We start from the raw sequence: 14,689 nt of genomic DNA on the forward strand, positions 1-14,689 counted from the left end.
ACCTGGGGTGGCGTAGTCGGACTAACGTGTGGCTATTGGTACCATTGTTTGGTGCTATTTGGCAGTATTACACTCGCCACCACTCGCCACATATAATATATATAAATCAGATGTTCCTCAAATAGGTAAAAAAATTATGAGAACACTTCAATCACATATGTAAATGAAAACACAAATAAATTAACCATTTACACATCAAAACGTTTTTAATGAACATATGTATAAATTCCAAATCCAAAGTATATTGACAGACAGACCGGCAGGCAACAGACAGACAAGAAACACAAAACATGTTTACCTGTTTGAGGAAACCTGCATACACACTTTCACTTTCTGGATAAGATTAGCCACCCCTGCTCTAGAAGAGTAGAGTGCACGGGAACAGCGTAGCGGGTGACGTCATGATTTCAAATCCGCGTGCTGCAGGGGGAACACGGGCGTCCTGAATGTCCCGTAACAGCTGGACCACCGGAGTCAAACTATAGTACTCTACAGTGAAAAATAATAAATGCATAAAAATCACAGCACTTTATAATAAAAAAATGATACACCCAGTAATGTCCTACTACGTCCGCTTTTATACATCTCTTAATTAATGTGCATTATTTACTATGGACTCTGGACGTAAATGCGATCATACGTGACTCGATCAGGCGTAACTCGATGTAAGGCTATAGTAATATCTGCGTTCGATGTAGAGGTGGGCCGGCTGGTTATTTAAGATTTTTGTTTGTAAGTTCCCTCCCCTTTGTTTAACGGCGCGTGTTAGGTAATAGGTGAAAGTACAATCAAAACTGAAGCCGAAAGTGTGGTCAGAAAGACAGCATTAGCTATAGAGATATAACTGTGTTAAGGCAAGCGTATTTATGTTTAAAATATTACGTTTTTTTTTCATGTCGTATAGAAACGATAATTTGCGAACATAATCAGAATAACTATTCAGCTGGGAATGAAGATCAGAAGTCTCGTCCTTGCTTTGATCTTTTTCGGGATGGTCGTTAGCACTGACGGTATGTATCACACAAATTATGTACCATGTAACTCGTATGATAGTACATCCTCTTACCTACTGTATTCGTATGCTGGTCATATAATATTTAAGGGTCATGATTAAGACGGTTTTAAGAAAAGTACTTTGGTGTACTAATTATCGTGGAAATATATGCTTATGCGTAGATAATTTATAATCGATGATTTGTCTGTTATTTGCCATCTAAAAGTAGATGGTAGATATTTTACATATAGTGCTGCTGTTGCAGGTTTCCAGCTGCTCGGCTCTGCTGGTCCTCTAACAGCCCGGCTGGGAGGAGCTGTACTGCTGCCCTGCCTTGCGGACAGACCCCTGCCTTTGGAGGAGCTGGAGGTGGACTGGAGGAGGACTGACTCAGACACCATCGTGCACCTATTCCAGGGGGGTCAGAGCAGACCTGAATCACAGGGGGACGCATACAGGGGCAGAGCGCACTTCTCTCAGGAAATCCCCAAAGGCAACTTCTCTCTGCTGCTTGAGGGTGTGAGGACTGCAGATGCAGGAGTGTACAAGTGTGTGGTTTATACAGAGCAGGAACACCATGAAAAGTGGGTGGCAATACAGCAAGTAGGTAAGTTAGTCCAACTTAGGCTCCTGTCCAGTCATCTGGGTGATTTTCAAAAATTGCCGGTTTGTCCGAGTTTAGCTTTGCAGCACTTATGACTTAATGTTGCAAGTTACAGTAGAGTACCAAGTAAAGAAAAAAGCACCAATATATTTCAATATATCCAAGCCACTCAGTATCATCACACACCTGTTTGCAAGGGTCCTGAACACATTTACTAATTGTTTATTAAACAATATGTACAGCCCTACGTGTCACACTGCTCACACTCACCCTAATCAATCTGATATTTATTACTACAAGAGATGAAAAATCTTGTGCTCTTTGGCAAAACAAAAAAGATCAGATTTACGAATCTTCCTGTTCTTGTTCCAGAGCGACTGGTGGTGACTGGTGCAGATCAGGCTGTCTATGCAGATGCTGGAGAGGATGTGACTCTTAGCTGCTCTGTGGACACCCATGTTAATGTGACAGAGCTTTATGTGGAATGGAGAAAAACAGACGATGACATCTTGGTCCTTCTTTATGATGGAGAGATCAGACCGGAGTCTCAGCCTGAGAGATACTCTGGAAGAGCTGAATTCTTCATTGAGGAAATTCCCAAAGGAAATTTCTCAATGAAACTGTGGAAAGTCAGGACTGAAGACAATGGAGATTTCATGTGTGAAGTCCACACAAATACTGATTCTGCCAATACAACAGTCAGGATATCACCACTGGGTAAGCCACCAGAGGAAATTGTTTTAATATGTTTCTCAACATTATGTTTTGTGATTGATTTAATTTTTATTAGAGTCTGCTATAGACAGATTACATTTACATTTGCAGGATTTGGCAGACGCCCTTAGCCAGAGCGACTTACATAAGTGCTTTACATAAGACTCTGCGATGAATTTCTGATGCTAGCTCAAGCTATGAATACCATCTGTCTGAAAACTCCGTTGAGAAGTGCAGAATTATTATTTTTTTTAAACACACACACACACACCAGAGAAGAGCCGAGTAAGAGTACTGAAGTACTACGTCAGGTATTTCTGAAATAGGAATGTTTTGAGTCGTCGCTTGAAAACATTCAAGGATTCAGCTGTTCGGACATCTAGGGGGAGTTCATTCCACCAATTAGGTGCCAGGACAGAGAAGAGCCGAGATGTGTGTCTTCCTTGTGCCTTGAGGGGAGGTGGGACCAGTCTTGCAGTGCTGGAGGATCGGAGAGATCGTGGTGTAGTGCGGGGTGTGATGAGGTCCTTTAGGTAGGATGGTGCCAGAGGATTTTTGGCTTTGTATGCGAGCATCAGTGTTTTGAATCTGATAATGAGTGTTCTGTACTCTAAGAGGCTTAAATGCACACAAAATTAAATAAGCCTAAATACTGAATATTCCTTCGGAAATGTATTTTTTTTTTGTAACACTTTCGCCACATTGTTAGTAATTTATAAACATTCGTAACAATGATGCATTCATAAAGCATTATAACCATTCCTATAAGTATTTATCAAAAGGCATAACACATAGCCATGTGTATTATACATAATGAATGCTTTATGAAACTCCTCTGTAATGCACTATTGTAGGAATTATTAGCTCAGGTAAATTTGAATATCTCCACCAATATGCTTTGAAATTAATTAACTTTTAATTAATTATTATTTAATGCGGATTATTAACCAATTGTTATGCCGAATGGTCGGCTCCTCCAAACTCAATTGTGAATCCCTGTGAGTCTGTTAATGTGAGACTTAAATGGGATTCATTAATAACCAGTATCGCTTAATAACCTGGGTTAGAAGGCTCATCCAGCGAGCTGCGTCACCAGGTAATGTAAACGATCGGTAGCGAAGCTCCCCTCACGGCCGATGAGAGAGAGTCTCGCGATATTTCAGGCGAGTTTGAGGCTTCAGAGCGTAGTAGCCAGATCGCACAGAGGCAGGGACTATTGTGAGCACTCAATGACGGAGGCTGAAGTTGTGTAAAAGACATACATTTATTCCTACAACTAACATAAGACAGACATTAGACCTAATACAAACAATAAACACGAAATAACGGAATAGACGCAAACAATGTAATTATGGAAATGCAATGACCAGATTTAAATGAGTAACCTTAAAAGGGAAATACTGTTCTGCAAAGCAAGCAGTTTGTGGAAACATGACCCTAAAGTCATATAGCAGGTTCACAGAACCGCTTAGGTTGTTAGAAATGAAAGGAAGTTGGTTTACTTGGTTGCAGAGTGGGGGGGGGGGTCTTGGCAGTTGGTTGCAGAGGCTGATGGCACTCAGGGAGGCGCGGCGTTTGCAGCACTTGTTGGAGTGGAGCCCCTTTGATTCTCTCTCCTTGTGAAGCTTTGTCTTGGTTGCAGTTCTCTGTCCAGCTGGGTCTTCAGGCTTCTGGAGGGCTTCTTGTGGGCTTCTCTTCTCCTGGGCTGATGTTCTCCACCAATCTCTTCAGGCTGATGGTCTTTCTGCTCTCCCCTCTCCCTTCAGGCTGATAGTCTTCTGTTTCTCCTCCTAGCTTTGTTCTGAAGTGCCAGGTTTTATAGTCTAAAGTTCATCAATAGGAATGACCAGGAATTCGAAAGCTGCACCAATGGAAGAACATCCATTTGGCGGGCTTTCAGAAGGGGGTTTGTATCAGTCCTTTTGAGATTTACCACTAGACTGATTCCCCCTTTATTGATGATTTTCGTTAAGTTGGTGTAACTTTTGATATATCCATTTTCATGGTAACCACTGACCAGATTTGGAATCAGGAGTGATTTTCCATCAGTTTGATACCAAACATGCCATACCAGCCTAGCGGTTCACACTTCATACCGTCTATAATAATTTATTAACAATTACTTATATCTTGAATGTCACTGACTCACATCAGTATATGGTATAGGTGGTTTGGGTTGCACCTCAACAGATGTTACACTTTATACAGACATATTCACATTCAAACAGCACATCTTACCTTTAGATAGACGTGGCTGTTAGTCTGTGGTAATACCAAATTAAATTGCACATCTGGGAACAACATATTTTGCTTGGTCTGAATTATTGCAATTGATCTTCTCCCCAGAATGGGTAATATACACCTTAATTTAGTTCTGTTAATATACTGTAGGATGGTAGAACACAAAGAGCTTGCTGACGGCCACAAAGATCAGATAAGGCCACTGAGGAATGTGCAAGAGAAAGGAGGGGTTTGTCAAACAAAGAAAGAATCTCTGAAAGTTAGCACACATACAAACTCTGTATATTGAGACTAGTAGTCATGAGTAAATAAGTATACAGATATACAAAAGCCAAACTTAAAAGAAACCTTCTTAAAGATGTTGGTCTGTTGGGTGAGTGGTATGTAAGGCAGAATGTCTAGGAAGGGGGTCGTGTGCCAAGTCGAGGGACCCCTGTCCTTGAGGTCCACTCTGCTGTCTGTAGGTCCCTAAATCTTTGGGCAATAAAAGTTGGAGTGTTGGCCTCCCTTGTTATCTGTGTGTGTGTGGGGGGGGGGGGGTCACGGACCCCCCTTTGCTGCCTAGGCCAGCAAGTACCTCTCGTACCAGGGTAGGCCTTGTCTCAGGCCACCTGGAATTTAATCTCTGTGATATGTGCATGTGTGATCCTACACTATAAATACCTTTGTAATGCATTGTAATGGTTTCTTTCAGTCTGAGCTGAAAGAGAAGGCAAAACAAGCCTGGATAAGCCTCAGTACTGAAAGCACCAAGAAACTTGGACATTCCATGCCACTATTTGAGGCTATTAAAAATAAGTAATATGCAAAAAAAAAATTACCTATATTTTTATGTAAAATTTTTAAAAAATAAAGAACATATATTTCTTTATAAAAGATCTTACACTTTTTATAAGCTCTTTTACAACTAATTTCATGAAATTAATCTTTTAGTTAACATCTCTGGCTGTTTCTAATGTGATATATTTTTGCAAATAATCAAATGATTTTTATTATAAAACCAATAAAGTTGCAGCATTTTAGTGAGCTAAGTGTTCCTGTGAGCACTATATTTCTATTGTATCCTGTATTTAAATAGGTACATTGTTGATTTCATGTCATATTTTTTTATTTTTACTTCATGTTAGAACTGCAGAATGAATTTCACTGGAATAAAGTGCAGTTACTGTTAATAATTGTACATAACTCTGAGGCTGGACTGAGCTACTTCCCTTTGTCAGGTGTTCCTCTCCTGAGTATTAGCTCAGTTCTGTCGCACTCCTCTTTCTGGTTTCCACACTGAATTGCACTGTGCTGTTGTTATGAGCTTCTACTGAACGGTCTTGATTGCTCCCTGTGTGCCTGCTGCTCCTTCTTTGGGTTTAGTGAGGATGTTTTTCCCTGCTACCCTTCCTGTTCAGTTTGAATGCCACTTCTTTGATGTCTGCTTTACTGCTTAGTTCTAGGACAGATATTCTGGCTTCCTGACCTTAACTTTTGTTACCGACTGATTTGTGTCTATCATTCCTGTTATCCATTTGCTCTGTTTTTGTGTCCCCTGATCTTGAGGATTCTCTCTATAACTTTAATGTCAAAATACACTTAAAATCATTTTCCTTTGGGTACTAAAATGTCTTTTTTCAGTATGAGGTGAAAATATCTCTGAAATAACACTCATCTGAGGAAGGTGAAGATTTGTGCTTCAATTTAGGAAATGACTTGACGGGTTGCATGAGTTGCTTATGCTCAAGTTACATATCTTTTGTGTCAGTTAAAGTACAGTATGCTAAGCAACATGTGTTTTTGAAAAATGCTTAATGAAATTTGATTTTTTTTTTAGGCTATTCATCCCTGCACTGGTTGATTTTAGTGCTGTGTTTTGCTGTTACGCCTGTAGTGCTAATCACAGCTTTCTCTCTAAGGCATTTAAAACTACCAGGTAAGTGACTTTAATTCATATTTGGCCTTAATTCCAAATCCAGCCAGTAAATCACCGGTCAAAGATCTGCTGAATTACTATGGAATCTCTCTACTATCATTTAAAATTGACTCCGTTTCTAATTACCACTTATGCTGGAGGGGCTCACTTGCTAAATGCAAATGTTGAAGTTTGAATGAACTCTCTCATCTGATGTTAAATCGAATGTGGTTAAGTTTTTGTATACTTTTTGTTTATAGGTGAATGCAAACAACCTCTGTTGTATCACTGTTTATACATCACAGTTCCATCCTTCATGGTTTTCATAGCGTTCATCCTGTGGGGTGTAACTGAAGGTGAGTTTATAAAATGTGGATATACTAACTGATTTATGTACAATAGGGTGGCAGTATTTATAAGTGTAGCACCCTTTCCCTGCACACTGCAATTATAGGAAAGGGGCCCTGGGTGCGTCCCACACCGGCTTGTTGTTTCTGTCGCCCTCCTTACCATCCAAAACTCTAAGATAACACAGTTAACAATTGACTGAATGCAAACACCCTGAAGTTAATAAAAACAGAAAAAAAAAAAAAAAAAAATATATATATATATATATATATATATATATATATATATATATATATATATATATATATATATATATATATATATATATATATATCAAGCAAAGCAATATAGATACATATCCCAACCCCAATGATTACAAATAACTGAGTATTTCAAAAGCACAAAAATAAACATGCCGCCCTGTGTCCATGGAATAAGACAAAAAGGGAAAATGGAAAAAAAAATCGCTGCAGGCCTGTTTCTGTGTTTGGCGCGGTGAGTCGGCGCTTATTCGGTGCCGGAGGAACCCCAGGCTTCTCCGGTAACTTGGGGCGCTGTCCGGATTATCTCCTTCGGGGCAACTCCTGGGAGTAGGCTCTCAGATAAGCCGGTCCATCCCTTTTTTTCCGTAGCTGGAAACTGTCCGTCTCCTGCGCACACACTCTTCACCTTGCTCCTCCGGGGTCCTTTGTCCGACCCTCCTTTCCCGCCGTTATTCTCCTCCCCTCTCACATGACCAGAGACACATCTGCCCGAAACAGAATTTAACCCCTTAAATTCTGGGGTAACCCAAATTTACAAAAAACTTAATTTAAGCAATGAAGCAGATACATAAAATAAATAAGTCTTAATACCATCTCTCACAGGGTTACATAGTGAAGTATAGTGAAAATTGGTGGCCACATCTCCAGGAGGGGCCAGGGATCTCCTTAGTAAATGTGTGACGTGTGCAGCTCATACAGCTCATACAGCTCACGTTACTAATGCAGTCATAAAGTAAGACTTTTGATTATCTGCTGTTGCCCTCACCTTTATGCAGCCTGTAGTTACACATGGGATCGCACAGTGTCTTAGGTTGTCCTGTTGCTCCTGCTTGTTTGTCCACATATTTTCATCTACATCACATATGATCTGCTGGGATGTTATCACAGTTATGGTATCGTTTTGGCAACATGACTAATACAACAGATTTTTGGACTAAATTCTATGAGAGCTGAAACTAAATCATTTGTAAATTAATGAAAACAATGTGAAATTACATTCTGTTGTGAGAAACTGACTTAAGGGTGCGCAGATTTATATATGTGGTTGTGAGAAGTACCATTTGAGAATTTGTGCAAAGCATCCATCCATCCATTCTCCAAACCGCTTATCCTACTGGGTCATGGGGGGTCCGGAGCCTATCCCGGAAGCATTGGGCATGAAGCAGGAAACAACCCAGGATGGGGGGCCAGCCGCCTTATAGCTTTTCAGCATTCTTCTTGTATAGGACAAATGTGTTCCTTAGGCACTGTTCAAGCAAACATTTTTGTCGCTTGTGCGTGTACAATGTAAGTACCTCATTTGCATGTTTGATGCTGCCCATTGTGTCATTGTAGGCTAGGGCTGGGAAACTCCTTCTATAAAGGCATTCAAATTATTATCATGTGGTGATGTAATTTATTATCTGAAGAAATTCAAATTATTCAACGTATCCAAATGCTACTTTCACAGCGGTATATGTTGAATAATTCAAATTAACAATTATGCTACATACGCAAACCATCATCACACAGTAGCCCAAACCAACCAACTGTGAAAGGTGAAACCTACAGTGCTGGCCTGCTACTGTCTTGGAAAATGATGAGGGGGCAGTAATACAGCGACTTGCAAAAGTATTCCTCCCCCTTGACAGTCATCATGATTGTCTAGAATATAAAAAATATATATACACACAGATGACTTTAACATAGACGTTAACATAGTCTTTGTTGTCAGTGAAATGCAGGTGTTTCTTAATGAGTCAAAAACAACATTCATAGCTTTGAAAAAAATGGGTGTCCACAGCATCTGGTTTGTGGAGCTATTGCTGTACTGATTTAGCCACTTACCTGAGGCAGTACCTGAAGGCCACATGTCATTTGCAGTGACAGGCTGCCAATTATTGTCACATGAAAATGGTTTTATTTGACTTTTCCAACACTGTTCATCATAGCAGTTTATTTCACCAGCTGTTTTCTCCACCAGACTGTCATAAACAAACAGTCATGAATAGTCTAGATAATCATGATGAACAGGTACCTTTAAACTGGGGTAACCTGGTATTGGGCAGGTCAGAAGCTACCAAACAGGTTTCAGTTTTGCTGTCTGTATCAATATCTTAACAGTTCACATTGTCATCATTATCGCTCGAATAAACTGATATTTCAGTTTGTTTTGTTCTTAAACTTTTTTTACCGCATTATTTATTTATTTATTTTGGCTGAAGGCTATGTTCCACTCATGAATCCTATTGATTAGTTACTGTAATGAACCCATAGAAGTGCACAGAAAAGTTCATGATTATTTATTTATTTAGCTATCTATCTATTTATTTATTTTGCTGCATGATGTTATTTTATCCAGTAGGGTACTTCCACAAGCATTATTCGGGCGTAACACTGTATGGGGTGAAACAAGGTTACCTCAAGTCCTACGTTTCTATGTAAAATTCCATACCTGAGACATGCTCATGGTTAATGTGAAGGAGGTTAAAAAATAGATTCCATTGACCATTGTGTGATGCCTGGCTCGTCCGCTCCTCGTGTGTGCCACGCCCCCTGATTACCCACGTGTGCTTCCCTGATCGTCTCCAGCTTTGTCCGCTTCCTTTGCTTAGTCTTTGTGTATTTAAGTCCTGGTCTGACCTGTTCCCCTTGTCCGTCATTGTGGATTCGGTGTGGTGTGTGTGTTTCCAGCTCCTGTCCCGTCGTAATAAACCCCAGTTTAGCCCTGATCACTGCCTGCCTGCCTGCCTCTCCTTACCTGCCGACCTGCACGATCGCCGTTTCCCGCAAACCCGATCGTGACACATTGAGAATATGAAAAATATTTGAAATTCGTATTCCCCAGGCAGGGAAGGTTAACTCTGCAGCACTGTCAGAGCGTAGGTTACCCATGTGTTATACATGCTTCTAAAACAAAGACCAACAAACTGTCTATTGTAGATAAAGCAAAATCTACCGGAACATTCAGCAGATGAAAATTTTGAAAAGAGATTCAAACAGGAAAAACTGGCATGCTGGACTAGAGAACAATTTTTTGATGTGTCTGTAGATATTGTAATAGGAAAAGTTTCCCTCAATGTTGCCTAATATGACAATTTTCTTCTCAGGATCCACAGAAGAGGCTGTTACTTGTACCGCCATCAGTCTGCTGAATGTCCTCATGTTGTTTCATTTGATGCCAAAAGATTTATTTACTGGTATGTTTACATACTTTCATTTGTTTCCATGGTTTCCTTATATTTCCTGCATACACTGATAAATGCTGACAAGCAATATGTTTACTAAGAAAATGGCGAAAATTTAGAAATGCAGAAGAATTAACACAGGGTGACCCACATACTGTAAGTACCCCTACATTTTAACAAATAGAATTTATGTGTGGGGCTAATTTATGTGGGCCACCCTGCATTTCTCTATTTCTGTGTTGCAGAGTAAGATTATTATTAAATAATTACTATCAAATCATTTAAACAAAAATTTTAATTGCAACAGAAAATGTTTTGTATGTCTTAAGCTGTTATATTTTTTATTAGATGTGATTGATACATGTTTTGATGAAACCTTTAATGGATGGAAATGTAAATTTGAAAGCTCTCTGACAGCACTAATTGTTTTACCATTAATTAGGGGTAATTAGGTGACCCGTGATGTTAAGTGCGGGATATGACATTCCTGCATAATTTCATTATAAAACTCCCTGTTTTACAGGTATAGCAAGGACGATTAAAGATCGGGCTCACAGACTAGGAAGTGGAATCTTTATCATTTATATATGCACATGTAAGTTTTTAAGTGTGCTTACTAGGCAGCACTAAAACAAGAATAAACCAGCAGTAACTGGTAAAATATGCTGCGGTGCATCTATAGCAACAGACATCCGCATGCCTGTTGTGCTTCATGACTACAGGCTTTAAAATCAGGGCTCGGTTCCCATTGGAGACACCAGGGCCCTATAAAATTAAAAAAGGTGAAGAACAACACTTATTAAAACAAAGACATCAGAATTAGAACAAAATTAGCTAATCGGTTCACCAGTAGTGGGGGATATTTTCCGTACGTCGCTTAAATCATGTGAGATCAGACGCCTCATCTTGGATGTGTTAATGCCGGTGAAACTCATCTGGGAAAAGTCGTTTTTTCAAAGACAGCTGTGTAGTAGATTAGTCTTGCTGGATCCATTCATCCGAAATGATTGTGCGTGCCCGAGCTGATTGAAAAACCCATATATATCGAGTTTAAAAAACATGATCAGCAAGTCTTTGAAAGGCTCCAAAAAAAATGACGAAAGAAAGGGCACACCTTTTCACACAAGTGACGCAGGACCTCGTATTAGAAGGATATGAAGAATTCATATAATTCCATCCATCCATCCATCCATTTTCCAAACCGCTTATCCTACTGGGTCACGGGGGGTCCGGAGCCTATCCCGGAAGCAATGGGCACGAGGCAGGGAACAACCCTGGATGGGGGGCCAGCCCATCGCAGGGCACACTCACACACCATTCACTCACACATGCGCACCTATGGGCAATTTAGCAACTCCAATCAGCCTCAGCATGTTTTTGGACTGTGGGGGGAAACCGGAGTACCCGGAGGAAACCCCACGACGACATGGGGAGAACATGCAAACTCCACACACATGTGACCCAGGCGGAGACTCAAACCCGGGTCCCAGAGGTGTGAGGCAACAGTGCTAACCACTGCACCACCATGCCTCCCCTCATATAATTCATGAAACATATAAATCATGTGTCATGCCCGGCTTGTCCGCTCCTCGTGTGTGCCACTCCCCCTGCTTACCCACGTGTGCTTCCCTGATTGTACCCAGCTGTGTCCGTTTACTTTCAATCAGTCCTGTCTATTTGAGTCCTTGTCTTATCAGAGTTCGATGTCTGTCATTGATGTTAGTTGGCGTCTGATGTATCCTGATCCCCGCCTTTTGATTAAACCCCTTGTTTTGCCCCGTATTCTGCCTGTTTGCTCGATCCTTGCCAGCCTGCCTGTCCGAGCGATCACCCAGTCACGCTGAACGTGACATCATGAACATACCTTTATATTTCTAAAATAATTTAATTGAATTTAACTGCTCAGTCGATGTTATATGAATTGTTGACTGTCAACTAATAACTGTTGAAATACTACAAATACTCTCTATACCTTGTGTAAGTGGACTATCCAACTATTTCTTACTTACAGTCACTCTATAGGTGTTTGAAAGTATAATTTGCAGCATTGAATAAGAAGCATTACTTTTATAACCCATTTTAAACTGCATTATATAGGACCACTGAGCATCTGTTTTTGTGCCATGTATTTTGTCATGACTGACTCTGCTCTTACTTCTTTTCAGTTGCAATCATTGAGTTTACAACAAATTATTCCACATATACCGCTGTGAAAGTAGCATTTGGATATGTTGTTGGTGTATTTATAGCTACAATGATCTTTATAGTTTCTTTGCAAGGTAAGTACTTTTAGTGGTCAGGGGCAGAATTAGCTACAGAAATGTTTCTTTAAACAGATGTAAAACACAATTAAATAACCCTGAAAAACTAATGATTCAGGTCACTTGCAATTATGAATGTGAATCGTCAAAATAGGGAAATCAGATCCAAACTCTGTGGACAATGTGGTTCCAAAAAAATTGGAATTAAGCAATGAGGCTTGTAATGTAAACCTGGTCACCTGTGGTTAATTCTGGACCCCCCCCCCCCCCCCCCCGAACATAATAATTACCCACATATGTATACTCTTGATACATCATGTCAACCATATGATATTATTCTCCCATCCAATTAGGTTAACTTGAGAAATGAGAATCTGTATGGAGATGTACAGATACAAGTGACTTTGTTAACTACTGCAAATTCATAGATCCTTAGATCTTTCATTCAGACCCCACTAGTCTACATTTACACCGTAAACTAGGGTAGTTTCAGATGTCCCATCTTACACTTCTATGATCTGGACACACCCTAACCTACAGTATGTACATGTGCCTAGCATGAACTTCTCGCAGCCTAATCCTGTTCTTACCTCATTTCAGTTGGCTACGTTTTTCTTCAGGGGAACATAACACTGAGCACAATTAAGAAAGTGCTGGGCGGCATAGCTGTTCTTCTGATTATCTATATTTCATTTGCAAGTAAGTATGTTTCCATGTTCATAAATATCTGTTTGTTTTACAATCTGAAGATATCTAAAAAGGCATTATGTAGAGGAGCTTATTTTCTATATTGTAATGTAAAAGACAGAGATGTTCACAATGACAAAATTAGAGTCAGTCTAGTTTCAAGTCTACATCACGGTTCCAATTTGACATTACTATTTATCAAAAATGTAACCGCCTATTTGCTTTTTTTCTATTAGTAACTGATGTGACTAAATGGGAATCACCATTTGAACATTTAAAAAACTACATTTCATAGTTTTTTAGGCTAATACACATTTTCTTTGAAGCAATGAAATTATTGTAAGAACCTAAGCACTTTTCTAATGTAAATTTTAAGATGAATATCTTATCAAAATAACATAATGTTGAAGACATCCCTTGCAGGAAGTTTTGGCATAAATTCATGAATTGGACCGTGCATGTATGCATAAATTGCCGCTCTGAAAACACGTCAGACTGGCCCTACTCTGGAGCCAGACCAAAGCATGTCCTGACTAATTCGCCCTCAACTATGTTAAAGTGAGATGATTGACTAATGAATCAGAATAACACAGACCCCAATTGTTGTGCTGCTAAAATAAATGCAGTAAATCGCAATTTTGTTTTTTCAACATAATTTTAAAGTAAATACTCCAGTTATTGGATAAAATTGATTGAGATCATGTGTGTTGTGGAGAGCGATATCTGCAGGGGACCAAGGACATATAGGGAGGCTCTGTGCGCACCAAAGTTAATCTATTGACGCAGGCTGCGGTGACAGTTGCAAGGCAAATGATATACAGGTGACACAATAACTACGGACATACAGAACTACATGTTGCCCAGATAAGGCGAAATTGCCAGAAAGTGGAAAAGTACGGACAGGGGCGGGGGCTGCTTGTAGAAGGGGTATAAGACAAACAATGAACAACAAGGAAGTCGAACTCTGTGGAGGTTACGGTGCGTCGCAGGGTTCCCAGATCGATCTGTTGGAATAAAGGTTATTGGACGACTCATCCACACCTCCGGGTGATCTCTTCTCATCTACGGACCCGGTGGAGTCGGCGTACTCCAACAATTTGGGGGCTCGTCAGGGATGAGATAGAGGTCGGCATTTGGCAAATACCAGATGAGACCTGAGTGGGCACGGAAGGCTGCAGGCGCCACTAACAAAAGGTAAGCAGAGCCTGTTATATCAAAATCTGCACATTGGCTATGCTAAATAAAGTAGTCCGAAGTGTCCATCAGGGCCGTCAGTAAATTGAGGCGGCGGATGAGGTTGGGTAAAATAATATTAAGGCTGGGTTGGAGTCCCAGGACGGTGGGTTAGAGTCCCACTGTGGTGTCCTTGGTGTGGCAGCCCCACTATTCGCTGACGAGCGAATAGAAACACTGGGTTAGGGTCCCAGTGAGTCCCGGGGAATTCAGGACCCACAAATGCTAGTTTGGCTAGAGGAATAAGGTTCCGCCTCTCTAAAACGGGTTGGAGTCCCGA

General features: G+C 40.3%; 1 protein-coding gene across 4 annotated transcripts in view; it reads left to right on the forward strand.

Annotated features, from left to right (window-relative positions):
- Positions 1-844: 844 nt before the first annotated feature.
- Positions 845-14,689, forward strand: part of LOC125720869 (uncharacterized) — a 99,721-nt gene continuing 85,876 nt past the window's right edge. For 2 of the 4 annotated variants that reach the window (XM_048996745.1, XM_048996746.1), the window contains exons 1-2: positions 859-1,010; positions 1,260-1,601. In XM_048996745.1, the coding sequence (XP_048852702.1) occupies positions 950-1,010; positions 1,260-1,601 (403 nt within the window). In that variant the 5' untranslated portion in view covers positions 859-949. Of the gene's footprint in view, positions 1,011-1,259; positions 1,602-1,970; positions 2,316-6,372; positions 6,472-6,710; positions 6,807-10,150; positions 10,241-10,751; positions 10,824-12,393; positions 12,508-13,089; positions 13,189-14,689 lie in introns of all 4 variants that reach the window. The other 2 variants (XM_048996742.1, XM_048996743.1) reach the window with 2 other exon arrangements.

The sequence above is a fragment of the Brienomyrus brachyistius genome, unplaced genomic scaffold (assembly GCF_023856365.1).
Source record: "Brienomyrus brachyistius isolate T26 unplaced genomic scaffold, BBRACH_0.4 scaffold27, whole genome shotgun sequence".
Taxonomy (NCBI): domain Eukaryota; kingdom Metazoa; phylum Chordata; class Actinopteri; order Osteoglossiformes; family Mormyridae; genus Brienomyrus; species Brienomyrus brachyistius.